The sequence below is a fragment of the Balaenoptera physalus genome (assembly GCF_965194825.1).
Source record: "Balaenoptera physalus genome assembly, chromosome: 13".
NCBI lineage: Eukaryota > Metazoa > Chordata > Mammalia > Artiodactyla > Balaenopteridae > Balaenoptera > Balaenoptera physalus.
In genome coordinates this window covers 101239899-101263815 of record NC_138892.1, presented here as the reverse complement: position 1 = coordinate 101263815, position 23917 = coordinate 101239899, and the positions used below count along the sequence as shown (strand labels likewise).

At 40.8% G+C, this 23917-nt stretch overlaps 2 protein-coding genes across 5 annotated transcripts in view; both read left to right on the top strand.

The window, feature by feature from the left end:
• Positions 1-4270, top strand: part of SLC2A3 (solute carrier family 2 member 3) — an 81418-nt gene extending 77148 nt beyond the window's left edge. For all 4 annotated transcript variants that reach the window (XM_082420267.1, XM_082420270.1, XM_082420268.1 and 1 more), the window contains 3 exons: positions 308-409; positions 1019-1222; positions 1762-4270. In XM_082420267.1, the coding sequence (XP_082276393.1) occupies positions 308-409; positions 1019-1222; positions 1762-1974 (519 nt within the window). In that variant the 3' untranslated portion in view covers positions 1975-4270. The remainder of the gene's footprint in view (positions 1-307; positions 410-1018; positions 1223-1761) is intronic.
• Positions 4271-8255: 3985 nt separating this feature from the next.
• The window catches only part of GDF3 (growth differentiation factor 3), a 148831-nt gene continuing 133169 nt past the window's right edge, over positions 8256-23917 (top strand). Inside the window, exon 1 of the mRNA XM_082420302.1 lies at positions 8256-8352. The gene's annotated coding sequence lies outside the window, so the exon portion shown is untranslated. The remainder of the gene's footprint in view (positions 8353-23917) is intronic.

Sequence of the window (23917 nt, the reverse complement as noted above, 5' to 3'; positions counted from 1 at the left end):
CAAGGATGGGTTTCATGTCCTTCCACACCCCCCTTCTGTCATTTAGTTAAACCTTTTTTCGTTTAATTCCTTTTGGGGGAAAAGGGCTATTGAATGATGGGTAAAACAGTCTTCACTCTTCAAACAAGTAGGGAATGGATAGGCGAGAGGAAGTATAGAGGGGATTATGTAAGATGCTTTTAACTAGAAGCTGGAAGAGAGGAAGTGTGACTATAACAGGTATCCTGCTGTTGGTCAGGCAGATTCCAGAGCTCATATAGTTGTTTTCATGAAAGGGAATGCAGATGTTTCTTTTTTATTCTTTTAGGTGTTCCTGGTAGAAAAGGCAGGGAGGAGGACGCTACACCTGATAGGCCTTGGAGGGATGGCTTTTTGTTCCATCCTCATGACGATTTCTTTGTTATTAAAGGTGAGTGCTCTTTGCGAAGGAAGGAGGTGGAAGGGGGTGGTGCAGAAAGGTGAGGGGGTGGGTAGTTGAGGTTTGGAGATCATACAAATGACATTTGGGAGAGGCAACATGCCCAGAGTTTAAAGACAAGTGGATTATCAGAGATAGATAATTAAATTGCTATAATCCCTATATCTATATAACATATAGTTTGTAAAATACATTATCTCATTTAATTCTTAAAGAAATCTTGAGGTCATTATTCCCCTTTTACAGCTGATAAAATGGTCTCAGTGCAGAATGACATTTGTGATCACGCTGCTAGGTTTCAAAGACCCGAGGCTTCTAGGACTTGCCTGGCGGTCCAGTGGTTAAGACTCTGCACTCAGTGCAGGGGGCACGGGTTCAATCCCTGATCGGGGAACTAAGATACCACATGCCATATGGCGAGGCCAAAAAAAAAAAAAGAAGAAAGAAACAAGGACCTAAGGCTTCTAGGTCCAGTAACTCCTTTATACCATGGGACAGAAGGAACTTTTCATTATTAGTCAGTCCTCATCTCTGGGAAGCTGGATGCTGCCTGGGGCATGCTGTCTCTAATACTAACTTTCCTTTGTTCCTTTCTCGTAGGATAATTATGGTTGGATGAGCTTTATCTGTATTGGGGCCATCTTGGCCTTCGTGGCCTTCTTTGAAATTGGCCCAGGCCCCATTCCCTGGTTTATTGTGGCTGAACTCTTCGGCCAGGGACCCCGCCCGGCTGCCATGGCAGTGGCTGGTTGTTCCAACTGGACCTCCAACTTTTTGGTTGGACTGCTCTTCCCCTCAGCTGCAGTAAGTAACTTAAAACTCACCCAGCCCATCTTGAAACCAGCTAATACATAGTTCTGCCTAGAAACAGAATGGTAATAATAAGCCTTAGGATTCCAAACCAATATTTAAAATCCATCATTTGGCTTAGCATTAATGGCTTTATGATGTTAATGATGAGATAGGTCCTATTATAAAATGGCCTAGAGCTGATTTGTTAAGTAAAGGAACTAGCAGTGGACATCTAGAATGCATTCCCGGTTTCCATGAGTCTTTCAGAAACCCAGATCTTAAAACTCATAATCAAAAGGCCTAAAATACTCAATAGGTATTTGGAAACAGCTAACTTCAATGACTAGGAAAAGGAATGACAAAAAATGGCAGAGAAATACAGTAAGTTACCAGTGACATCATAAACAAGTCTCTGAAGAAACCTTACTGTCTTCATGAAGTCTAGAAGGGTTATGGCTTCAGGCCTATTGGAGATACGATTGTGAAGGAAACGAGTTTGTCAGTGACCAGATTTTTACACTGACTCTCCTTTTTTTGTGTCCTTTGACTAGTTCTATTTAGGAGCCTATGTTTTCATTGTCTTCACCGGCTTCCTTGTTATCTTCTGGATCTTCACCTTCTTCAAAGTCCCTGAGACTCGTGGCAGGACTTTTGAGGAAATTACACGAGCCTTTGAAGGGCAGGTGCCGGCGGGTAACCGAGGTGAGAAAGGTCCCATCGTAGAGATGAACAGCATCCAGCCCACCAAGGACACCAACGTCTAAGCAGTGCCTCCTTCCCACCTCCCTCCTGCCATGAAAACGCAACCTCTCCCTAAGCAAGAGAGAGACCTCATCAGGTTGTAACCCAGGACTGTTTCTGAATGCTGCTACTCAATTCTTTTCTCATCCCACACACTCATGGGCGCTCAGAGGATCCCAACGCTGGGGTTAGTTGTTATCTTCAAAGGCTTTTAAAAATTTCATTTCTTGGACATTCTCTTCTGTTCAGGAGAGACCAAGTGAACCTGCCTTCATTTCAGGAGGGATTGGCTGCTTGGCATATGACAACTTTGCCAGCTCTTGCTCCCTTAGGTTCTACTATCGTCTCTCGAGGGCCTTTAGGGGAGTAGGCATGAGGCTGCAGTTCCTCCAACCTCGACTTACCAGGAAGCAGATACACATAAGAATGTGGAGGGCAGAGAGGGATTCCATAAGACCGTCTCCCTCACTTCCATACGGCTCTGCAGAGCAAACTAACTTGAGTTTTATTTATTTTATCTTTTGGCTTTATTGCATAAATATTTATTTTTGTAAGTATAAAGTAATTTTACCAAATAATGAAAGCATAAGGAAATTGAGGTTAGAGGGAGGTGCTTAAAGAGGTTATACGGTGGAAGATTTAATACCGAAGAGGTTAAGGTGCAATAAGAAGGGACAAATTTAGGGAGAAATGTGATGCATTGTTGGAGGGTGTATGATGTGTGTGAGGTTTGCACGTTGCCTCTTAACAATTTCTGTCCTTCAGGTGAAAACTCAGATTTCTCAGAAAAGTCATGTGCCTGTCTAAAGAAGCTATTAGTTTCCTTTGGAACTTTTTCCTTTGTTTAAGATTATATGTAGTATTACTTGAAATCTAGGATTATCACTAAGATGGGCATTGTAGTTAATGGTAGTTGATGGGTTCTAATTTTGGATGGAGTCCAGAGAAGGGATGGTTATTTCTAGAAATCCTCTCTCCCCTCACTGGACCAAACGGCTTCTTTGTAGTGAACTCACTTTTTTTTTTTTTTTTAAATACTCCTATCATCTGGTGGGAGAGCCTTCTAAATGAACAAGCCAAAATATTGGTTCTCGGTAGAGGTTCGTTATTTCTTCAGTTTGTTCTTTAGAAGATTTTAGATGTTGATTTTTATTTTGTTTTAAGCCATAGCTTTAAAAGAATTAGAGATGTTCATAGCTACCTTGGAATTTGTAACCTCAGCTCTGGGAGAGGATTTTTCCAGAACGATTATTATCCAGTTGAAGTATGTTGTTACATTAGGGTCATCTCATGCTTGTTTATGTCTGTTACCATGTCAAGTTACCCTTGTTACCATGTTACCATAGTATTATGTCAAGTGCCCTTCCAGGGACTTGAACTTTCCCACAGACCACACTCGACAGTATGCGTGGATGTGCAGTGGAGCCCACACTTGAGCGTGAGTGTATGTGCACTGTCACCTTGCTCTGGGTGGAAGTAGTTTACGGGTAACTTGTTTCCTCTATGTTCCTAAGGCCCCCTTTTGGATAGAATGTGTTCAAACTCATTCCTATGTATGTCAATAGCACTGCCTCTGCTGGGTGGAATTTGAATCTATGGTTTTCTTTCAGACTTTAGAGTTCGGTCTCATGTGGCTGCCTTTCCTTGTTGGAGAGGAAGGGGAGAACTCCCTAAATTTTGAGACTGAGAGTGGAGGACTCGCTCCATGCTCCGACAACAGGGAGAGACAGGAAAGCGTGTGACATCGGGACTCGGTGCCTCTGGGGGGTGCTGGAGGGGAGTCACAGGGGAGAGGGAGGCATTCTTTGAAGGCGGTAAGAAACAAACTGAAGCTTCTATCTCTGGGGCGGTTCAGAGAGTTAGGTGAGATGGAGGGGTTTACACTTGCCAGAGGCCACGGACACCTCTACGCTCATCCAGTTACCCAGTATTTTTAGAAATGGAGATTGGGCCCTTCTTCCCTTTTTCATATGTTGCTTGATCTCCCTTTCCCTCTTTGGTGCTTACATATTTCAGGTCCTTCAGCCAAACCCTTGCCTGTTGCCATTGTTTTGGTTCCAAGTTCTCACCATTCCCTCTGGTCCTTGAGCCTTTGGATAAAAACTCACAGAGCCATGGGGTGCGGCTTTGCTGGAACGGCTGAGTTTCCTCTAACTGCACCTCTGCTCTGGCTCCTCGAAACCAGTGGGTTGGCAGTCATGCAGTGTGGAAGTCTTCCCATTTCTCAGTGACCAGATTGTGAATAATTTCCAAACGGATTTTCTATTATTGTTACTATGGTTCTTTGTTTTGAAATAAAAATTCTGAATGTATATATAACATCACAGACTTGGTTTTTTTGTTGTTTTGGTCCTTCCTGTGACAACAAAATCAGCTTTAATCCCAATGTGGCCACCCAGTACCTGTTGTAACCTTAAGTAAGTTTCTTATACGAGAGTCTCGTACAAATGAAAATAGCAATACTTGCTTATTATGCAGATGAAATGGAAAAGCCTTAGTGCATTGCCTTGCATACTTAATAAATTACATTGCTTGCTTTCCCCAGTGAGAATTCTTCTGATTTTTCTCTTATGCTCCTACCTATTTCCTTTCTCCTCCAGTCTCTGATCTCTAAAATTCATCCTACACTGATGTCAGGGCATCCACATGACATATACATATACATTTAAATCACTGTCCTGCTTAAAAATTCTTCAATAGCTTCCAATCGACTACAGGAAAAACAGTCCCCTGGCTTAACAACCCCTCCAGGGGCAAGGTCCCTGCTACCTTTCATTTTGATTCACCATTTCTTTCTTTTTTTTGTTTAATTTTTATTTTATATTGGAGTATTGTTGATTACCAATGTTGTGTTAGTTTCAGGTGTACAGCAAAGTGATTCAGTTATACATATGTATTCTATATATATATATATATCCCCATTCTTTTTCAGATTCTTTTGCCATATAGGTTATTACAGAATATTGAGTAGAGTTCCCTTTGCTCTACGGTAGGTCCTTGTTGACTATGTATTTTATATACAGCAGTGTGTGTATGTTCAACCCAAGCTCCTCATGTGTCCCTCTCCCCACCACCTTTCCCCTTTGGTAACCATAAATTTGTTTTCGAAGTCTGTGAGTCTGTTTCTGTTTTGTAAATAAGTGTGCTATGAGTTATAAAAAATAAAAATAAAAAATAATTAGTTATAAATAAATAATAAAAAAGAAGAAACAAACACCTCATACCCACTACAGGCACTCCACACCTCCATGCTTTCCTTTCATGTAGTTCTGACACTCCCTTCCCTAGTTTCCATTCATTTACTACAGATATTTCTACTAGCCCAGGCAGGAGCTCCATAAAGGCTTCCTTACCCCCAACATAGTCCTTACACTGTGGTGCTCTGTGTGTCAGAGGGGATGAAAGGATGAAATACCCTGGCTGTCCTGAAAGAGCCCCAGTGAGTGCACCGTATTCTCCAAAATTGTGGTTGCCTTAGCTCCCTTTTTCCACCTTTGCTTCCTTATAATTCATTCTTCACATGATCAGAGTGATCTTTTAAAATCAGATCATGTCACTCCCTGCTCAAAGCCTTCCAATTCCACTTAAGATAGTATCCAGGGGATGGTATCTAGAGGTATGCAGAATGGCCCAGTGTTTGATGTACGTCCTAGGCTGTCCTACAACAGCCTCTAACAAAACTAGGCCATCTGGAACCCCAAAATCTACATATAGTGTGTGCCCAGGCTGACTTTGAGGGGTTCATGCTGTGAGACCTAAAGTTTTTATGAGGTTGTCTAAAACGAAAAAGCATGTCAGCAGGACCTATGGTGGGTCCATGGGAGCTAATGTGTCCATGACAGGATCAAGCATGCTTTCCTTATTGAGGAGCAGAAAATCAAGAGTGTTGAAGGCAAAAGAACAGAGTGTTGAAGGCAAAAGAAAAGAAAGCTAAATTTTAAAATGGAGATTTTTGTTGTTGGGGGTGGAATTCCCCGGTGGTCTAGTGGTTAGGATTAGGCACTTTCATTGCAGAGGCCTGGGTTTGATCCCTGGTTGGGGAACATATCCCACCAGCCACACGGTGCGGCCAAAAAAATAAAAATAAATAAATAAATGAAATAAAAATGGAGTTTTTTTTTTTTTAATTTATTTACTTATGGCTGTGTTGGGTCTTCATTTCTGTGCAAGGGCTTTCTCCAGTTGCGGCAAGCGGGGGCCACTCTTCATCGCGGTGCACGGGCCTCTCACTATCGCGGCCTCTCTTGTTGCGGAGCACAGGCTCCAGATGCGCAGGCTCAGTAATTGTGGCTCACGGGCCTAGATGCTCCGCGGCATGTGGGATCTTCCCAAACCAGGGCTCGAACCCGTGTCCCCTGCATTGGCAGGCAGATTCTCAACCACTGCGCCACCAGGGAAGCCCAAAATGGAGATTTTTGAGTAATAAAAAAAAATCAAAAAAGCAAAAAAAAAAAAAAAAAATAGAATCCAGACTCCTTTGCTGTGGCCTATAAACTGGGTGACCATATATCCCAGTTTATTCTTATTACCCTGGTGTAGCTTTTTGTATCTGCTTTCATTCATTCTCATAACTGTCCTGACACTAAATTCTGCTTCCCTTGCCTAAAGGGTTTGCTTCTTCAAAGGATTTGCTCTTGTTACTTTCTTTGCTCACTGAAGTTTAGCCCCACTGGTCTTTCTAGTTCTCATGTACATCAAGTTCATGATCACTTAGGTTCTTGACATTTATCCTCTTGTGCTTGGAATATTCTGCCTCAGAATTTTGTATGGCTGAGTCTACTTTGTGGATTAGGGTTTAGTTAATCTCTGCAGAGGATAAGCTCCATAAAAGCAAGTACCTTGTCTTGTTATGCCTAGAACACTGCCTGACATATAATTGATTTTTATTAAGTATATCAGTCTGGCTCCTATCAGAATACCGAAACTTCGACAACTAAAAACATAAAGAAGAAGACCAAAACCACACATTGACTTAAACAGGGAAAGTTTAATTAAAAAAAAAAAAAAATCAGGCTATGATAAGAACAAGTTAAAAAAGATGGAAGAGAACGCAATATGGTATCCTAGGGCTGAGGGAGAATATCCAAGGAAGGACAACTTTGGGAGGCCACCTCCCCAAAGCTGAGGTTCAGATCTCACTGGAAAAGGCATAGTTGCAATCTACTGGCTAGCAGAGGAATTTACTAGATTGCACAGGCCAGAGCTGGAAAATCAAGAAAATCAAGAGTGTTGAAGGCAAAAGAACGCAGCCTAAATAAATAAATAAATAAATAAATAAATAAATGGAATTCCAAGCATTACCACAAGACACGTCTTCTTTTTTGGCTGTGTTGGGTCTCTGTTGCTGCACACGGGCTTTCTCTAGTTGCAGAGAGCAGGGGCTACTCTTTGCTGTGGTGCGCGGGCTTCTCATCACGGTGGCTTCTCTTGCTGCGGAGCAAGGGCTCTAGGCGCGCGGGCTTCAATAGTTGTGGTGCACGGGCTTAGTTGCTCTACCGCATGTGGGATCTTCCCGGACGAGGGCTCGAACCCGTGTCTCCTACATTGGCAAACAGATTCTTAACCATTGAGCCACCAGGGAAGTCCCACGAGACAGGTCTTGAAGGACGAATTTGGAGCTGAGGCAGTAAATTGATAACTGGCACAATTAATGTTAGATGGCTGGCTGAAGTGGTACTTGGTTGACAGGGTCTCCTTCCACAACTCCCAGAGCCACCTGGACTTCAGATACAATTCAAGTTGCAAAGTGCCATTTTAGGAGGTGGGGAGGTGAGGGGTCCCAAAAATGTTTGCTTCAGAAATTTGGCCAAGGTTCCAACTGGCTGGCTCCAGCTGAGGTTGCGCTGGAGGCCCCTGCCCAGGACCCAGCAAGTTAGACAAGGGGAGAGGCAGAGGGAGCCCCTCTGAGCCTGGGGCCTCTGAGCTGCGGGATGATGTCTGGGTCGAGGGTCCAGGTGAGGCCTGAGCCGGCCCGCTCTAGCTCTACGCTCTAGGTCTTCACAGCGCCGCCCTCTTGGATGTCAAGTCCCAGAGTGGCACCAACGAATCTAGTAACATCTGTCCGTGATCCGGGCGGGCCACGGTGGCGCGGCACCGCTGAAACCGCAGGTCCTGCCGGCCGTCCACCTCCCTCCACTCCCACCGCTCCAGCCCCAATGGTGGCCCAGGGCCTGCCCCCGCCCCCGCCCCCGGCCCCGCACCGCAGTTACGGGAGGCTGGGCGCGCTCTGGACCAAACCGCGGACCCGGAAGGAGGCGGGGCTTCGGAGGCGCCAGGTCTCCCGCGAGGCTTCGCCGCGCAGGCTCGGGCGGCACCAGCAACCCGCTAGTTTCCGTGCGGCTGAAGCCCTTTCCGGCTGAAACGCAGGACACGCTTGGCGAAGTGCAGACCTTCAAAGGCAGGTATTTCCCGCCTTTCTTATTCTGAAGAGAATTTCTGAAGAGAATTTAACTACCCTTTCTGGATTGCTCTAGGCTTTGTGACTTAATTGATATGACTAAATCATCTGAGTTGGGATAGGTTTCAGAGATTAAATTCAAATCTCACTTTTAAAAAATTGAATGAATCGTCAAAACTGGAACTGGCACCCTGTCTCTTGACTATATGCTCAAGAAGTGGACTAAAGTTAAATACCCAATAAGGTACAAGGATACCAGTTTTTATACACTTTTACTAAAACGTTTTATTATGAAACGTTTCATCTTTTTTTTAACTCATTTGCGTTTTTTTAAAATTAATTAATTTATTTATTTATTTATGGCTGTGTTGGGTCTTCGTTTCTGTGCGAGGGCTTTCTCCAGCTGCGGCAAGCGGGGGCCACTCTTCATCGCGGTGCGCGGGCCTCTCACTATCGCGGCCTCTCTTGTTGCGGAGCACAGGCTCCAGACGCGCAGGCTCACTAACTGTGGCGCACGGGCCTAGTTGCTCCGCGGCATGTGGGATCTTCCCAGACCAGGGCTCGAACCCGTGTCGCCTGCATTAGCAGGCAGATTCTCAACCACTGTGCCAACAGGGAAGCCCCCGTTTCATCTTTATTAACCTGAAGTGAGAAAGGAGTCCTGTATTTTATTTTATTTAAATTTATTATTTTATTTATTTATTTATTTATTTATTTATTTATTTATTTTTAGCTGCGTTGGGTCTTCGTTGCGGTGCGCGGGCTCCTCATTGCGGTGGCTTCTCTTGTTGGGAGCACAGGCCCTAGTCGCGTGGGCTTCAGTAGTTGCGGCTCGTGGGCTCAGTAGTTGTGGCTTACGGACTCTAGAGCGCAGGCTCAGTAGTTGTGGCGCACGGGCTTAGTTGCTCTGTGGCATGTGGGATCTTCCTGGACCAGGGCTCGACCCCGTGTCCCCTGCATTGGCAGGTGGATTCTTAACCACTGTGCCACCAGGGAAGCCCGAGTCCTGTATTTTAAATCTGCATTTTTATTACGAGATTGAGCATTTTTTCGGTCTTTGTATTTCCTTATCTGTGTACCATTTGTATATATCAGAGGAGGAATATTTTGAAAAAGATGTGTTTTGGAGAAGAAACAAGACAAAATAAGTAGAGTTTATAAAGAAAATAGTTACCATATGACCCAGCATTTCCACTCCTAGATATATTACCCATAAAAGATGAAAACTTGTCCACACTAAAACTTGTTCACACATGTTTGTTGCAGCATAATTCACAGTAACCCCAAACTGGAAGCAACCCATATATCCATTGACAGATATCCATTGACAGATAAACGGAAAACCAAATGTGGTATATCCGTACAATGCAATAGTACTTAGTCACAAGAAGGAATGAAGTACTGATACATGCTGTAATATAGATGACCCTTGAAACCATATGTGTATAAAGCCAGTCACAAAAGACCATATATTATATGACTCAATTTGTATGAAATTTCCAGAACAGGCAAATCTATAGAGAGAAAGACGGTACCTTTAGTGGTGACCTAGAACTAAGGGGAGGAAAACAAAGGGGGATGGGGACACAGAGATTAAAAATGACTTCTAATGGGTACAAAGTTTCTTTTTAGGGTGATGGAAACACTCTAAAATTAGATTATTCATCTAATAATCTGGTTCCACAACTCTGTATAAATGCTAAAAATTATTGAATTGTACACTTTCAATGGGTGAACCTTATCATATATAAATTATGTAAAAATAAATCTGTGTAATAAAAAGATTAAAACAGAAAGGAAAATAAGAGTATAAGTAGTCATATAAAAAACTAAATGTCCTGATAGGAAACTGGTAAAACTAAATTTTGAAACATCCTGTAATAGAATATTATGCAGATATTCAACATAATTGAATGGGTAGATATTTTTGTCCTGTGTGTGAGGGATTTGATTTCTCTGCATTCTGAACAACACTTGTTAATATCTGACTTTTTGATTTTATGCATCCTAGTGGGTGTGAAATGATATCTCAAAGTGGTTTTGATTTGCATTTCCTTAATGACTAATGCTTTCGAACATCTTTCTTATGGGCTTATTGGCCATTTGTATATCTTCTTTGGTGAAATGTCTATTCAAGTCCTTTGCTTCTGTTTTAATTGGGTTACTTGTGTTTTTATTTATTTATTTATTTATTTATTTTAACATCTTTGTTGGAGTATAATTGCTTTACAATGGTGTGTTAGTTTCTGCTTTATAACAAAGTGAATCAGTTATACATATACATATGTCCCCATATCTCTTCCCTCTTGCATCTCCCTCCCTCCCACCCTCCCTATCCCACCCCTCTAGCTGGTCACAAAGCACCGAGCTGATCTCCCTATGCTATGCAGCTGCTTCCTACTAGCTATCTATTTTACGTTTGGTAGTGTATATACGTCCATGCCACTCTCTCACTTTGTCCCAGCTTACCCTTCCCCCTCCCCGTATCCTCAAGTCCATTCTCTAGTAGGTCTGCATCTTTATTCCCGTCTTGCTCCTAGGTTCTTCATGACCATTTTTTTGTTTGTTTTTTTTAGATTCCATATATATGTGTTAGCATACGGTATTTGTTTTTCTCTTTCTGACTTACTTCACTCAGTATGACAGTCTCTAGGTCCATCCACTTCACTACAAATAACTCAGTTTCGTTCCTTTTTATGGCTGAGTAATATTCCATTGTATATATGTGCCACATCTTCTTTATCCATTCATCTGTTGATGGACACTTCGGTTGCTTCCATGTCCTGGCTATTGTAAATAGAGCTTCAATGAACATTGTGGTACATGACTCTTTTTGAATTATGGTTTTCTCAGGGTATATGCCCAGTAGTGGGATTGGTGGGTCATATGGTAGTTCTATTTTTAGTTTTTTAAGGAACGTCCATACTGTTCTCCATAGTGGCTGTATCAATTTACATTCCCACCAACAGTGCAAGAGGGTTCCCTTTTCTCCACACCCTCTCCAGCATTTATTGTTTGTAGATTTTTTGATGATGGCCATTCTGACCGGTGTGAGATGATATCTCATTGTAGTTTTGATTTGCATTTCTCTAATAATTAATGATGTTGAGCATTCTTTCATGTGTCTGTTGGCAATCTGTATATCTTCTTTGGAGAAATGTCTATTTAGGTCTTCTGCCCATTTTTGGATTGGGTTGTTTGTTTTTTTAATATTGAGCTGCTTGTAAATTTTGGAGATTAATCCTTTGTCAGTTGCTTCATTGCAAATATTTTCTTCCATTCTGAGGGTTGTCTTTTCGTCTTGTTTATGGTTTCCTTTGCTGTGCAAAAGGTTTTAAGTTTCATTAGGTCCCATTTGTTTATTTTTGCTTTTATTTCCATTTCTCTAGGAGGTGGGTCAAAAAGGATCTTGCTGTGATTTATGTCATAGAGTGTTCTGCCTATGTTTTCCTCTAAGAGTTTGATGGTGTCTGGCCTTACATTTAGGTCTTTAATCCATTTTGAGTTTATTTTTGTGTATGGTGTCAGGGAGTGTTCTAATTTCATTCTTTTACATGTAGCTGTCCAGTTTTCCCAGCACCACTTATTGAAGAGGCTGTCTTTTCTCCACTGTATATTCTTGCCTCCTTTCTGAAAGATAAGGTGACCATATGTGTGTGGGTTTATCTCTGGGCTTTCTATCATGTTCCATTGATCTATATTTCTTTTTCTGTGCCAGTACCATACTGTCTTGATTACTGTAGCTTTGTAATATAGTCTGAAGTCAGGGAGCCTGATTCCTCCAGCTCCATTTTTCTTTCTCAAGATTGCTTTGGCTATTCTTTATTTTTTATTTATTATTTTTATTGAGTTCTTTATATAGTCTGGATGAGTCTCTTGTCAAATATATGATTTGTGAATCCCATTCTGTAGATTGTCTTTGCACTTTTTTTTTTTTGGCCACACTGTGGCTTGTGGGATCTTAGTTCCCTGACTGGGGATCAAACCCTGTTCCTCAGCAGTGAAAGTATGGAGTCTTAACCACTGGACTGCCAGGGAATTCCCTCTTTTCACTTTCTTGATAGTGTCCTTTGAAATACAAAAGTTTTAAATTTTGTTGGTGGGCTTGTCAAATGGTATAACCAGTATGAAAAATACTATGGAGTTTCCTCAAAAAATTAAATGTGGAGCACTATATGATCCAACAATCCCACTTCTGGCTATATGACCAAAAGAATTGAAAGCAGGGTCTTGAGATATTTGCATACCCATGTTCATAGCAGCACTATTCACAATAGCCAAGAAGTGGAAGCAACCCAAGTGTCCAGCAATGGATGAATGGATAAACACAGTGTACAATATGCATCCAAGGGAATTTTTTTTTAATTTTTAAAATTTATTTATTTTTGGCTGCATTGGGTCTTTGTTGCTGTGTGCGGGCTTTCTCTAGTTGTGGTGAGCGGGGGCTACTCTTCGTTGCGGTGCACGGGCTCTAGGCATGCGGGCTTCAGTAGTTGTGGCACATGGGCTCAGTAGTTGTGGCTCTAGAGCTCAGGCTCAGTAGTCGTGGCACATGGGCTTAGTTGCTCCATGGCATGTGGGATCTTCCTGGACCAGGGCTCGAACCCGTGTCCCCTGCATTGGCAGGCGGATTCTTAACCACTGCGCCACCAGGGAAGCCCCACATCCAAGCGAATATTATTCAGGCTGCAAAAGGAAGGAAATCCTGCATATCCCATTGCATGGATGAATCTTGAGGCCATTCTGCTAAGTGAGATAAGCCAGTCACAAGAAGAAAAGTACTGTATAATTCTGTTTGCGTGAGGTATTTAAAGCAGTCAAACTCAGGGCTTCCCTGGCTGTCCAGTGTTAAGACTCCTCACTTCCAATGCAGGGGATGTGGGTTTGATCCCTGGTTGGGGAACTAACATCCCACATGCTGCATGGCACAGCCAAAAAAAATTTTTTTTTAATATTTTAAAAAATTTATTTATGTATTTGGCTGCGCTGGGTCTTAGTTGCGGCATGCAGGATCATCATTGCTACGTGCGAGATCGTCGTTGCTGCATGTGGGATCTTCCTTGTGGCATGCAGGATCTAGTACCCTGACCAGGGATGGAACCTGGGGCCCCTGCATTGGGAGCACGGAGTATTAACCAGTGGACTACCAGGGAAGTCCCAAAATTTTTTTTAAAAAAAGAAAAACAAATTAAAGCAGTCAAACTCATAGAAACATAAAGGAGAATGCTGGTTACCTGGGGCTGGGGGAAGGGGAAACAAGAGTTGTTTAATGGGTATAGAGCTTCATATTTGCAAGATGAAAAAGTTCTGGATATCTGCTTCTTCACAACAATGTGAATAAACTCCACTGAACTGTACATTTAAAAATGGTTAATATCTTAGTCCTTTTGGACTGCTTTAACAGAATACTGTAGCCTGGATAGCTTATGAACGGCAGAAATTTATTTCTCACAGTTTTGGTCTGGAGGCTGAAGCCCAAGCTCGGTGTGCCTGCTTGTTTGGATGAGGGCCACCTTCTGGGTTGCAGTCTTCTCGTTGTATTCTTTCATGGCAGAAGGGGCAAGGAAGCTTTCTTATGGAGCTTTTAGAAGTGCACTAATCCCTTTCATGAGAGCTCCACCCTCATGACCTGATCAGCTCCCAAAGGCCCCCAGCAACTAATACCATCACATTGGTCATTAGGATTTCAACATATGAATTGGGGGGACACAAACATTCAGACCACAGCAGTTAAGATAGTTTATAAAAGTTTTAAATTTTTGATTAAGTCCAATTCATCCATGTTTTTCTTTTGTTATTTGTGCCTACCAGACTGGCAGACCTTTGAATGTCTGCAAATATCAACTGCAGGCAAGAATGCAAAACGGGGACTGTCTTTACTGCTAGTAAGAGTGTAAAGTTGTACCACCACTTTAGAAAACGGTTTGACTTTGTGTGAGAAAGTGGAATATGTATGGCCCCTATTCTTCACCCACCCCACCCCACACCCAATTCCATGCTCTCTACCAAGTGGTTTTTGTAGTTCTGTTATGGTCTGAATGTTTGTGTCCCCCAGAATTAATATACTGCAATCCTAACCCCCAAGGTGATGGTATTAGGAGGTGGGGCCTTTGGGAGATGATTAGGTCATGTAGACAGAGCTCTCACGAATGGGATTAGTGCACTTATAAAAGCCCCACAAGAAAGCTCCCTTGCCCCTTCCACCATGTAAGATTACTGCAAAAAGATGGCAGTCCATGAACCAGGAAGCAGGCTCTCACCAGACACTGAACCTGCTGGTGACTTGATCTTGGAATTCCCAGCCTCCAGCACTGTGAGAAATAAATTTCTGCTGTTCATAAGCCACCCAGTTTGGTATTTTTGTTTTAGCAGCCCAAATGAACAAAGACAAGTTCCTTCTACTAAAAGGGAGAGATATGCTTCCCCTTAACTTTAGGTTCAGCCATATGACTTGACTTGGCCAATAGAGTAAGGCAGAAATAACTGTGTGGAAGGGGCAAGGGAGCTGAGTCTCCAGTGAGCTTCCCTGGTAGACAGTGTTTCACACATGTTGTCACAAGTCATCGCTGGGAGAATGAAGTATACCCATGACTGCCCTGGGAGAGGACTCGGGGAAGCTTGCACCCAGTTTCCAGGCTTTGCCCCACAAACCCTTTGCTGATTTTGCTTTGTACTCTTTCACTATAATAAATCTTAGCTGTGAGTACTACTCTATGCTGAGTCCTATGAGTCTTCCTAGTGAATCATTGAGCTTGGGGGTGGTCTTGGCAACTCCTGATACATTAACCTTAGAAGTGTATGGAGGGACTTCCCTGGTGGTCCAGTGGTTGAGACTCAGCATTCCCAATGCAGAGGGCCTGGGTTCGATTCCTGGTCAGGGAACTAGATCCTGCATGCCGAAACGAGAGATTCCACAACAAAGATCCTGCGTGCCACAACTAAGACCTGGTACAGCCAAATAAATAAACAAATAAATATTTTTTTAAAAAGTGTATGGAATGGCTACTATATATAAAATAGATAACTAATAAGGACCTACTGTATAGCACAGGGAACTCTACTCAATACTCTGTGATGGCCTATATGGGAAAAGAATCTAAAAAAGAGTGGATAGGGACTTCCCTGGTGATGCAGTGGTTAAGAATCCACCTGCCTAATGCAGGGAACACGGGTTCAAGCCCTGGTCCGGGAAGATCCCACATGCCACGGAGCAACTAAGCCTGTGCGCCACAACTACTGAGCCCACGTGCCACAACTACTGAAGCCCGTGTGCCTAGAGCCTGTGCTCCGCAACAAGAGAAGCCACCGCAATGAGAAGCCCGTGCACCGCAACAAAGAGTAGTCCCTGCTCGCCGCAACTAGAGAAAGCCCACGCGCAGCAACAACGACCCAACGCAGCCAAAAAAATAAATAAATTTATGAAAAAAATAAAAACCAGCTGTACTGAGGTTTAATTGACATACCACAAACTGCGCATAAAGTGTACAATTCGGTAATTTATACATCCATGATGTATACACTCGTGAAATCATCACTGCAGTCATAGAGGTGGGATGGGGAGGGGAAGAGTCAGGGGTTGGTAACCACTGATTCTGAATACAGCTTATATTCTGTATTAGTCGAACTTTTTGAGAATCTGATAAAAGTTTTGGACTCTACTGAGAAAAACATACCTGCACAAACTCAAAAATTTGCCTGTACTCCCAGAAGGATCCTGACTCCCTGGACCCAAACATTCACCTCTTATCTCTGTAGGTAAGTTGTGTCTAGTTCTGACTGGGAGGTTCATTCTTGCTGAGACCCCCTGCCACTTATTAGACTGCTTTCTTGCCTTTGTCTTTCTTTTTCTCTTCATTTCTATTTCTTTTCATTCTTTTCCTTATCACAGATGTCTATGCATGCTTTTCTGTCTAGCACTAAGCATGATCCTGGGTAAACAGTGGCATACAATGCCCTGCTCTGCAGGAGTTTACCAATCATTTGAGGCCATTTTCTGTTAGAGAAGACAGACAAGAAAATAACCTACTGCAGCCTGTGCTCATTCTGAAAAAGAACTTGGAATAGAAGTGAGTCCTTGAAAATAAGACTACAATGTACCCTCTAGGTGTTAAAGGTGACCTGCTGGAATCTTCCTGGGCTCAAGGAGGATTTCCTGTGGGTTGCACTCCACAGTTCATTAACTTGCAGTTTACAGGATACTCATGATAATTAGAAGCATATAATGACTCAAAGCACATTTTGTTTCTAAATTACTACATCCTTGTTTAGTGTCATAGTTTCCATTCTACCTCATCAGAGCCCTGAGGGTGGTTGAAATTTGATTAGAGCTTTACATTAATGTTGGAAAACTTGCCAGAATAAACCAAGAAAAAAAGAAAAACACCAATTTTTTTCTGGTATACCAATTCCAAATTTGCAGAAAGAAAAACATAATAGTTTACAGTGAACTAAGTAGGAGTGGGCCCCCATCCTGACCCTTGGGATAAGCCGTATTAATACAAAGTAGACTCTGACAAGTACAGGTTTCTGGTAACCGACTATACTGCTGAACTGAATGAATAAGCATTTTCAGAACTCTAATGGAAAACTGATGAATTCGTATAAGTGCTAACAAAAGATCAAGATGAAAAAAAAAATAATTACATGGGACTGAGTGAACTGATGAGGATGATTATAATTTTTGTGACTTTCTGTTTGAATATTAAAAAAAATAATAATAATAATAATAAATACAAAGTAGATGTATTCTAGGTCCAAAAATAGTAGACTGAAATCTTCTGGGGTCCAAGTAAGAAGCAGTAACAAAGAAGCTACATGCAGATGGGTAAACAGACAGACAGGGTCAGTTTATGATCCTTACCGGAAAACAGCAGTATCTCTCTGAAAACAGCTCAGAAAAATGGAGTTTCCTTGGCACCTGAAGGAAATAAGGCACCAAGGGATTATACCATATACACACTAGGTCAGATCCTGGAAGCCCACCGCCACTGGTCTCAGGACCTGTGTTGCTCTAGATTCGTCCAAGAATGTGCCAGTTTTCTAGAAGAAGTAAAACACTGTCATTTATGGAAACTATAGTATAGGAAGTAAATAAAATGCTTAACAGGTAGGACCTAGGTACCAGCACCCCAGCTTTTAAATTAAAATTATAGGCTCTCCTTTATATACATGAATACACCAAAGACCCACTCCAAGGTGAGGCACACCTATCATTAGGCAATAGTAGATAGAAAAAGAGGGGCTTCATCAGTGTGGAAGATGAGACATTTAATATTTAGCAGGTAAGGAAAAGGTAGACCTTGTCATAAATTAGTAAACTCCAAAAAGGTTATTGGAAAGGTCTACTGATAACATACATGTGAAAGAGGTACTGATAACACATATTATAAAAGAGGTCAAATATACATTTGAAAACAAAAGGAACAACACTTTATTTATTTTTGGTCACTCCATGAGGTTTATGAAATCCTAGTTCCTTGACCAGGGATTGAAGCTGGGCCCTCGGCAGTGAAAGCTCAGAGTCCTAACCGCTACACCACCAGGGAAGTCCCGGAATAACACTTTAGAAGAACAAAGAAGAGTATAATATAGAAAAACTATAAAGGTATTATACAATGTTTGTCCAAGGGAGTTAGACAGTAAGCATGTTTTCTATTAATTGAATTTTTATCTTAATACATGACTTAGAGTTATTTTTATTATGGAAAGGCTGAGTCCTTCCTTACAGCCTAGTAAGATAAGGACTGAGAATTGCCATTGGATTTAGCAATATGGAGATTGTTAGTGATCTCAACAGGAACAGTTTTGGTGGAATGATGTCGTTGAATATTGGATTGTCATAGGTTCAAAATAGAATGAGAGGATATCAGATAAAATATACTTCAAGAAAAGTAGTATTGAAAGAGAGTGATAGGGAATTCCCTGGTAGTCCAGTGATTAGGACTTCGCACTTTCACTGCTCAGGGCCCAGTTTCAATCCCTGGTTGGGGAACTAAGATCCTGCAAGCTGCGCCGTGCAGCCAAAAAAAAAAAAAAAAAGACAGGATAATAAAATGATTTTAAAGAAAGGACACAATGAAACAATACATCAGGAAGACCTAATATCTAGGTCTTAGATCCAATGAGCTTGAGTCAAAAACTATTTAAGAATACATGAAGTAAAAATGGACAGAACTAAAGAGAGAAATAAACAAGTAAAAAATATTTACACCTGTCTGTAACAGATAGAGCAGCTACTCAAAAAATCAGCAAATATATAGTCTACTTGAATAACATTACCAACCACCTTTATCCAAGCTGCATTTATAGAATGTTACACCCAGTGACTGAAGAATTACCGTTATTTTCAAGTGCACAAAGAACATTCACCAAGATAAACAATATGCTGGGCTATGAAACAGGTCTCGAGAAATTTCAAAGCACAGATCTTACAGAATATATTATCTGGCCACGACAGATTTGAAGTAGAAATCAATAATGACATTATGACTGGAAAACCACAAAATACTTGGAAATTAAAAACAGGCTTGTAAATAAACAATCCATGGGTCAAAAAAAAAGATCACAAGGAAAACTGGAAAGTATTTCCAAATGGTTGATTAAAAATACAATATATCGGGCTTCCCTGGTGGCGCAGTGGTTGAGAATCTGCCTGCCAATGCAGGGGACATGGGTTCGAGCCCTGGTCTGGGAAGATTCCACATGCCGGGGAGCAACTACGCCCGTGAGCCACAATTACTGAGCCTGCGCGTCTGGAGCTTGTGCTCCGCAACAAGAGAGGCCGCGATAGTGAGAGGCCCACGCACCGCGATGAAGAGTGGCCCCCACTTGCCGCAACTAGAGAAAGCCCTCGCACAGAAACAAAGACCCAACACAGCCACAAATAAATAAATAAATAAATAAATAATTTTTAAAAAACCAATATATCAAAATTTGTGGGATGCAGGTAAATCAGTGCTTTGAGAGAAATTTATAGCTTTAAATAATATTTAAAAAGAAAGATTTAAAATCAATTATATTCATTTTATCCTTACCAAACTAAAAAAGAAACAAGCAAATTAAACCCAAAGTTAGTAGAAGAAAGAACATAATAAGACAGCAGAAATCAATGAAATAGAAAGCAGACAGGCTAGAGAAAAATATTAACAAAGTCAAAAATTAGTTCTGGGTATTCCCTGGCAGTCCAGTGGTTAAGACTCAGTGCTTTCACTGCCGTGGGCCTGGATTCGATCCCTGGTCGGGGAACTAAGATCCCACAAGCCACGCAGTGTCGGAGTCCAGCTCCAACAGGATCCAGGATACCCCAAAAGGATGGACAGCATCGGCGATGAACAACAGGAGACTGAGACTCATGGACTCAGCCAGGTCAACAGGAAGGAGACTGAGACTCGTGGACTCAGCCAAGTAAAAAAATAGCACCATCTCGTGCTTTCTTTATTTCATATACTCATATATAGATTACAGTAGAATTACATAAATCATTAACATACATTGTAATATTATTGTTTTGAGTCGAAAGAATGAATCATTTTGAACCCACAAAGATTTCCTTAAAAGATTACGTAAACCATACCTTTTAGTTTCTAGATTTTCTCATAAGATAAATTCCAAGGTTACCATTACATACAGCACATGTTCTAAGAATTATTCTTGGTGGTTAACCAACCTTAACATCTAAGTCTAAATATATCCTTATATTCTATATATCCTTAGCCCCCACATAGCTTTTCCTACATGGACATTCCTGTTTTATAATGCCATAAAAATATCTAAAATATATTTTACAATTTCTATTTTGAATATTGCTACTCAAAGGCAATTTAATATAGCAACAAACAATATTAGGATCCCAATAATCTATTAAAGAATAACTTTCCAAATCATTTCTATTTGTCCCTAATCTAGAACATATCTGTTCACCAGTTAATTGATCAAATATCATTAAACTACCATTAATATTGAACCACAAATTATTTTATTACCATCATAAACACCCTCATATGGCCATATCTCTAGGGAGGATGGTGTTTTCCAAAGAAACATTTCCCTATGTCCAGATTTAGTCACTGTTTCCCAATGTCCCTCTTTAGGTACCGGGCCTTGCCAAACAGTACTCAAAGGGGAAGTCAGGAAATCTAAGATGTTTCCTTGGGGCAAATCCTGCCACACTTAAATTTATATATATAGAAATTATAAGTATTGCTTTTACGAGGAGTGTAGTCCACCTTCCACGTGTGGTTCCGCCTTGCAGTTCCGCACTGGAGCGCCCCATGACCTTGTCATGGTGTTGCAGCGTCTGGATGGCTTCCAACAACGCAGTGTGGCCAAAAAAAAAAAAAGTCTTAAAAAAAATTAGTTATTTGAAGATTAATAAAATTGATAAATCAGTAATAAGACTGAACATGAAACAAAGAAAATACAATTTACCAATATTGGAAATTTTAAAATGGAATATCCTAGTTACATCAGAAGGGTAATATAGATATATATACTTAGCATGAGTAACTTTATGCCAAAACTCAACAATTTGATGAAATGAAAAAAATTATTTTAAAAAAATATTTATTTATTTATTTTGGCTGTGCTGGGTCTTAGTTGCAGCATGTGGGATCTTCATTGCAGCCTGTTTAGTTGCGGCAGGAGGACTTCTTAGTAGTGTCATGGGAACTCTTAGTTGCGGCATGCATGTAGGATCTAGTTCCCCGACCAGGGATCGAACCCAGGACCCCATTGGGAGCTTGGAATCTTACACACTGGAACACCAGGGAAGTCCCGGAAAAAATTCTTGAAAGGCACAAATTACCAAAACAGATGTGAGATGACATGGGAAATCTGATTAGCTTTTTAGATAAAATTTTAAAAATAAATCAGCAAAAATTTCTCCACAATAATCTCCAGGTCCAGATGATTTCAAGGATGAATCAAATGTTTAAGGAAGAAATAATATTAATTTCGCACAAGCTCTTTCAGAAAGTAGAGGAGGAAGGAAGACTTCCCAACTTATTTTATGACACCAGCATAATTCTGATAACAAAACCTGACAAAGATTACAAGAAAAATTCCATCAGTGGCCCTTGTGAGCATAGAAAAAGTTTTATAATGTGTTTTAATTGGTAAATTTTACTATATGTAAATTATGCCTCAACTAAAAAAAATCCATGGTTCAGTCCATACTGATATAAATAAATGATTGAATAATAAAAAGGGGAGATTATTCTCCTGTGCAGAATTATTCCAGATAAATTATGTAGATATTCTATTCTAGAGGAAGGTGTACAGTATTCGTTTCCTAGATCTGCCATAAAAAATTGCCACAAATTGGGTGGCTTAGAACAACTGAAATTTGGGGACTTCCCTGGCAGTCCAGTGGTTAGGACTCCGCACTTCCACTGCAGGGGGCACGGGTTCGATCCCTGGTCGGGGAACTAAGATCCCACATGCTGCGCGGGTGGCCAAAAAAAAAAACCCCAAGCAACAACAACTGAAATTTATTCCCTCACAATTTTGTAGGCTAGAAGTCCAAAATCAAAGTACCTGCAGGGTCATGCTCTCTGTGAAGGCTCTTCTAGGAGCTTCTTGTTGCTGGCAATCCTTAAAATTCCTTGGCCTGTAGATGCATCCCTTCACTCTCTACCTCCGTCTTCACATCTTCTTCTACTTCCAGCCTTCTTCCCTCTGTGTGTCTCTGTGTATCTGTTTTCTTATAAAGACACTAATCATTGGATTAGGGCCCACACTAATCTAGTATGACCTCATCTTAACCATTGCATCTGCAAAGACCCCATTTCCAAATAAGATCATAATCAAAGGTTCTGAGTGGACATGCATTTTGGAGGAGACAGTATTCAACCTTAAACAGAGGGGGAGCATAGCTCCCCATTCCTTATGTGAGGACTGCACATAGTGACTTTCTTCCCAAAAGTACAATACGGAAAAAAGGGCAAAAAGAATAACTTTAGAGTGGAGAAACTTGACAAAGCCCACCTTAGCCAGGTGACAAAGGTCAACATCAGCAGTGATAAGCAAGTTGGTAGTTTGTATCCTTGATATAATGTGATGAAACTGGCATTTCGTCTTTGTGATCTTCTTCCCCAATACCCATAATCCTAGTCTAATCATGAGAAAAACACTAGACAAATTTCAATAGAGAGGCATCCTACAAAATACTGACTAGTACTCAAAACTGTCAAGGTCATCAAAAATATAGAAAGTCAGAGAAACTGTCACAGACAGGAGAAACCTAAGGACACATGACAACTAAATGTAATGTTGTATCCTGGACAAGATCCTACAACAGAAAAAGGATATTCGGTAAAAACAAAGGAAATCTGACTAAACTGTAGACTTTAGTTAATAATAATTTAGACATATTGGTTTATTAATTGTGACAAACATATCATACTAATGTGAGATGTTAATCACTAATTATTAGAGAAATGCAAATCAAAACTACAATGAGGTATCACCTCACAGCAGTCAGAATGGCCATCATCAAAAAGTCTACAGATAACAAATGCTGGAGAGGGTGTGGAGAAAATGGAACCCTTCTACACTGTTGGTGGGAATTTAAATTGGTGCAGCCACTATGGAGAACAGTATGGAGGTTCCTTAAAAAACTAAAAATAGAGTTACCATATGATGCAGTGATCCCACTCCTGGGCATATATCCAGAGAAAACTATAATTCAAAAAGATATGTGCACCCCAATGTACACTGCAGCACAATTTATAATAACCCAGACATGGAAGTAACCTAAATGTCCATCAACAGATGAATAGATAAGGAAGATGTGATATATATACAATGGAATATTACTCAGCCATAAAAATGAATGAAATACCACCTGCGGCAACATGGATGGACTTAAAAGTGAAGTAAGCCAGACAGAGAAAGACAAATATCATGATATCAAATGAACAAAAAGTGATACAAATGAACTTATTTACAAAACAGAAACAAACCCACAGACTTCGAAAACAAACTTATGGTTACCAAAGGGGAAAGGGGGGGAGGGATAAATTAGGAGTTTGGGATTAACATATACACACTACTATATACAAAATAGATAACCAACAAGGATCTACTGTATAGCACAGGGAACTATACTCAATATCTTGTAATAACCTATAAGGGAAAAGAATCTGAAAAAGAATATATGTGTATATATATATGTGTGTGTGTCTCTCTCTCTCTCTATATATATATATATCTGAATCACTTTGCTGTACACCTGAAACTAACACAACATTGTGAATCAACTATACTTCAATTTAAAAAAACAAGCTGAAAAAAAAGATATTAACATAATAGGAGGAAAATTAAAATTCAAAAACTATCGACTCGACACCAAAGGCACAACACATAAAAGGAAAAACTGATAAATTAGATCTCACCAGAGTTAAAAACTTGCTCTGTGAAAGCTTCTATTTAAAGGTTAAAAAGACAAAGACTGGGAGAAAATATTTGCAAATCACATATCTGACAGAGGACTCCTATCTAGAAAATATAAAGAACTCTCAAGACTCAAATTTTTAAAAATCCAATTATAAAATGAGGTAATTTTTTTAAAT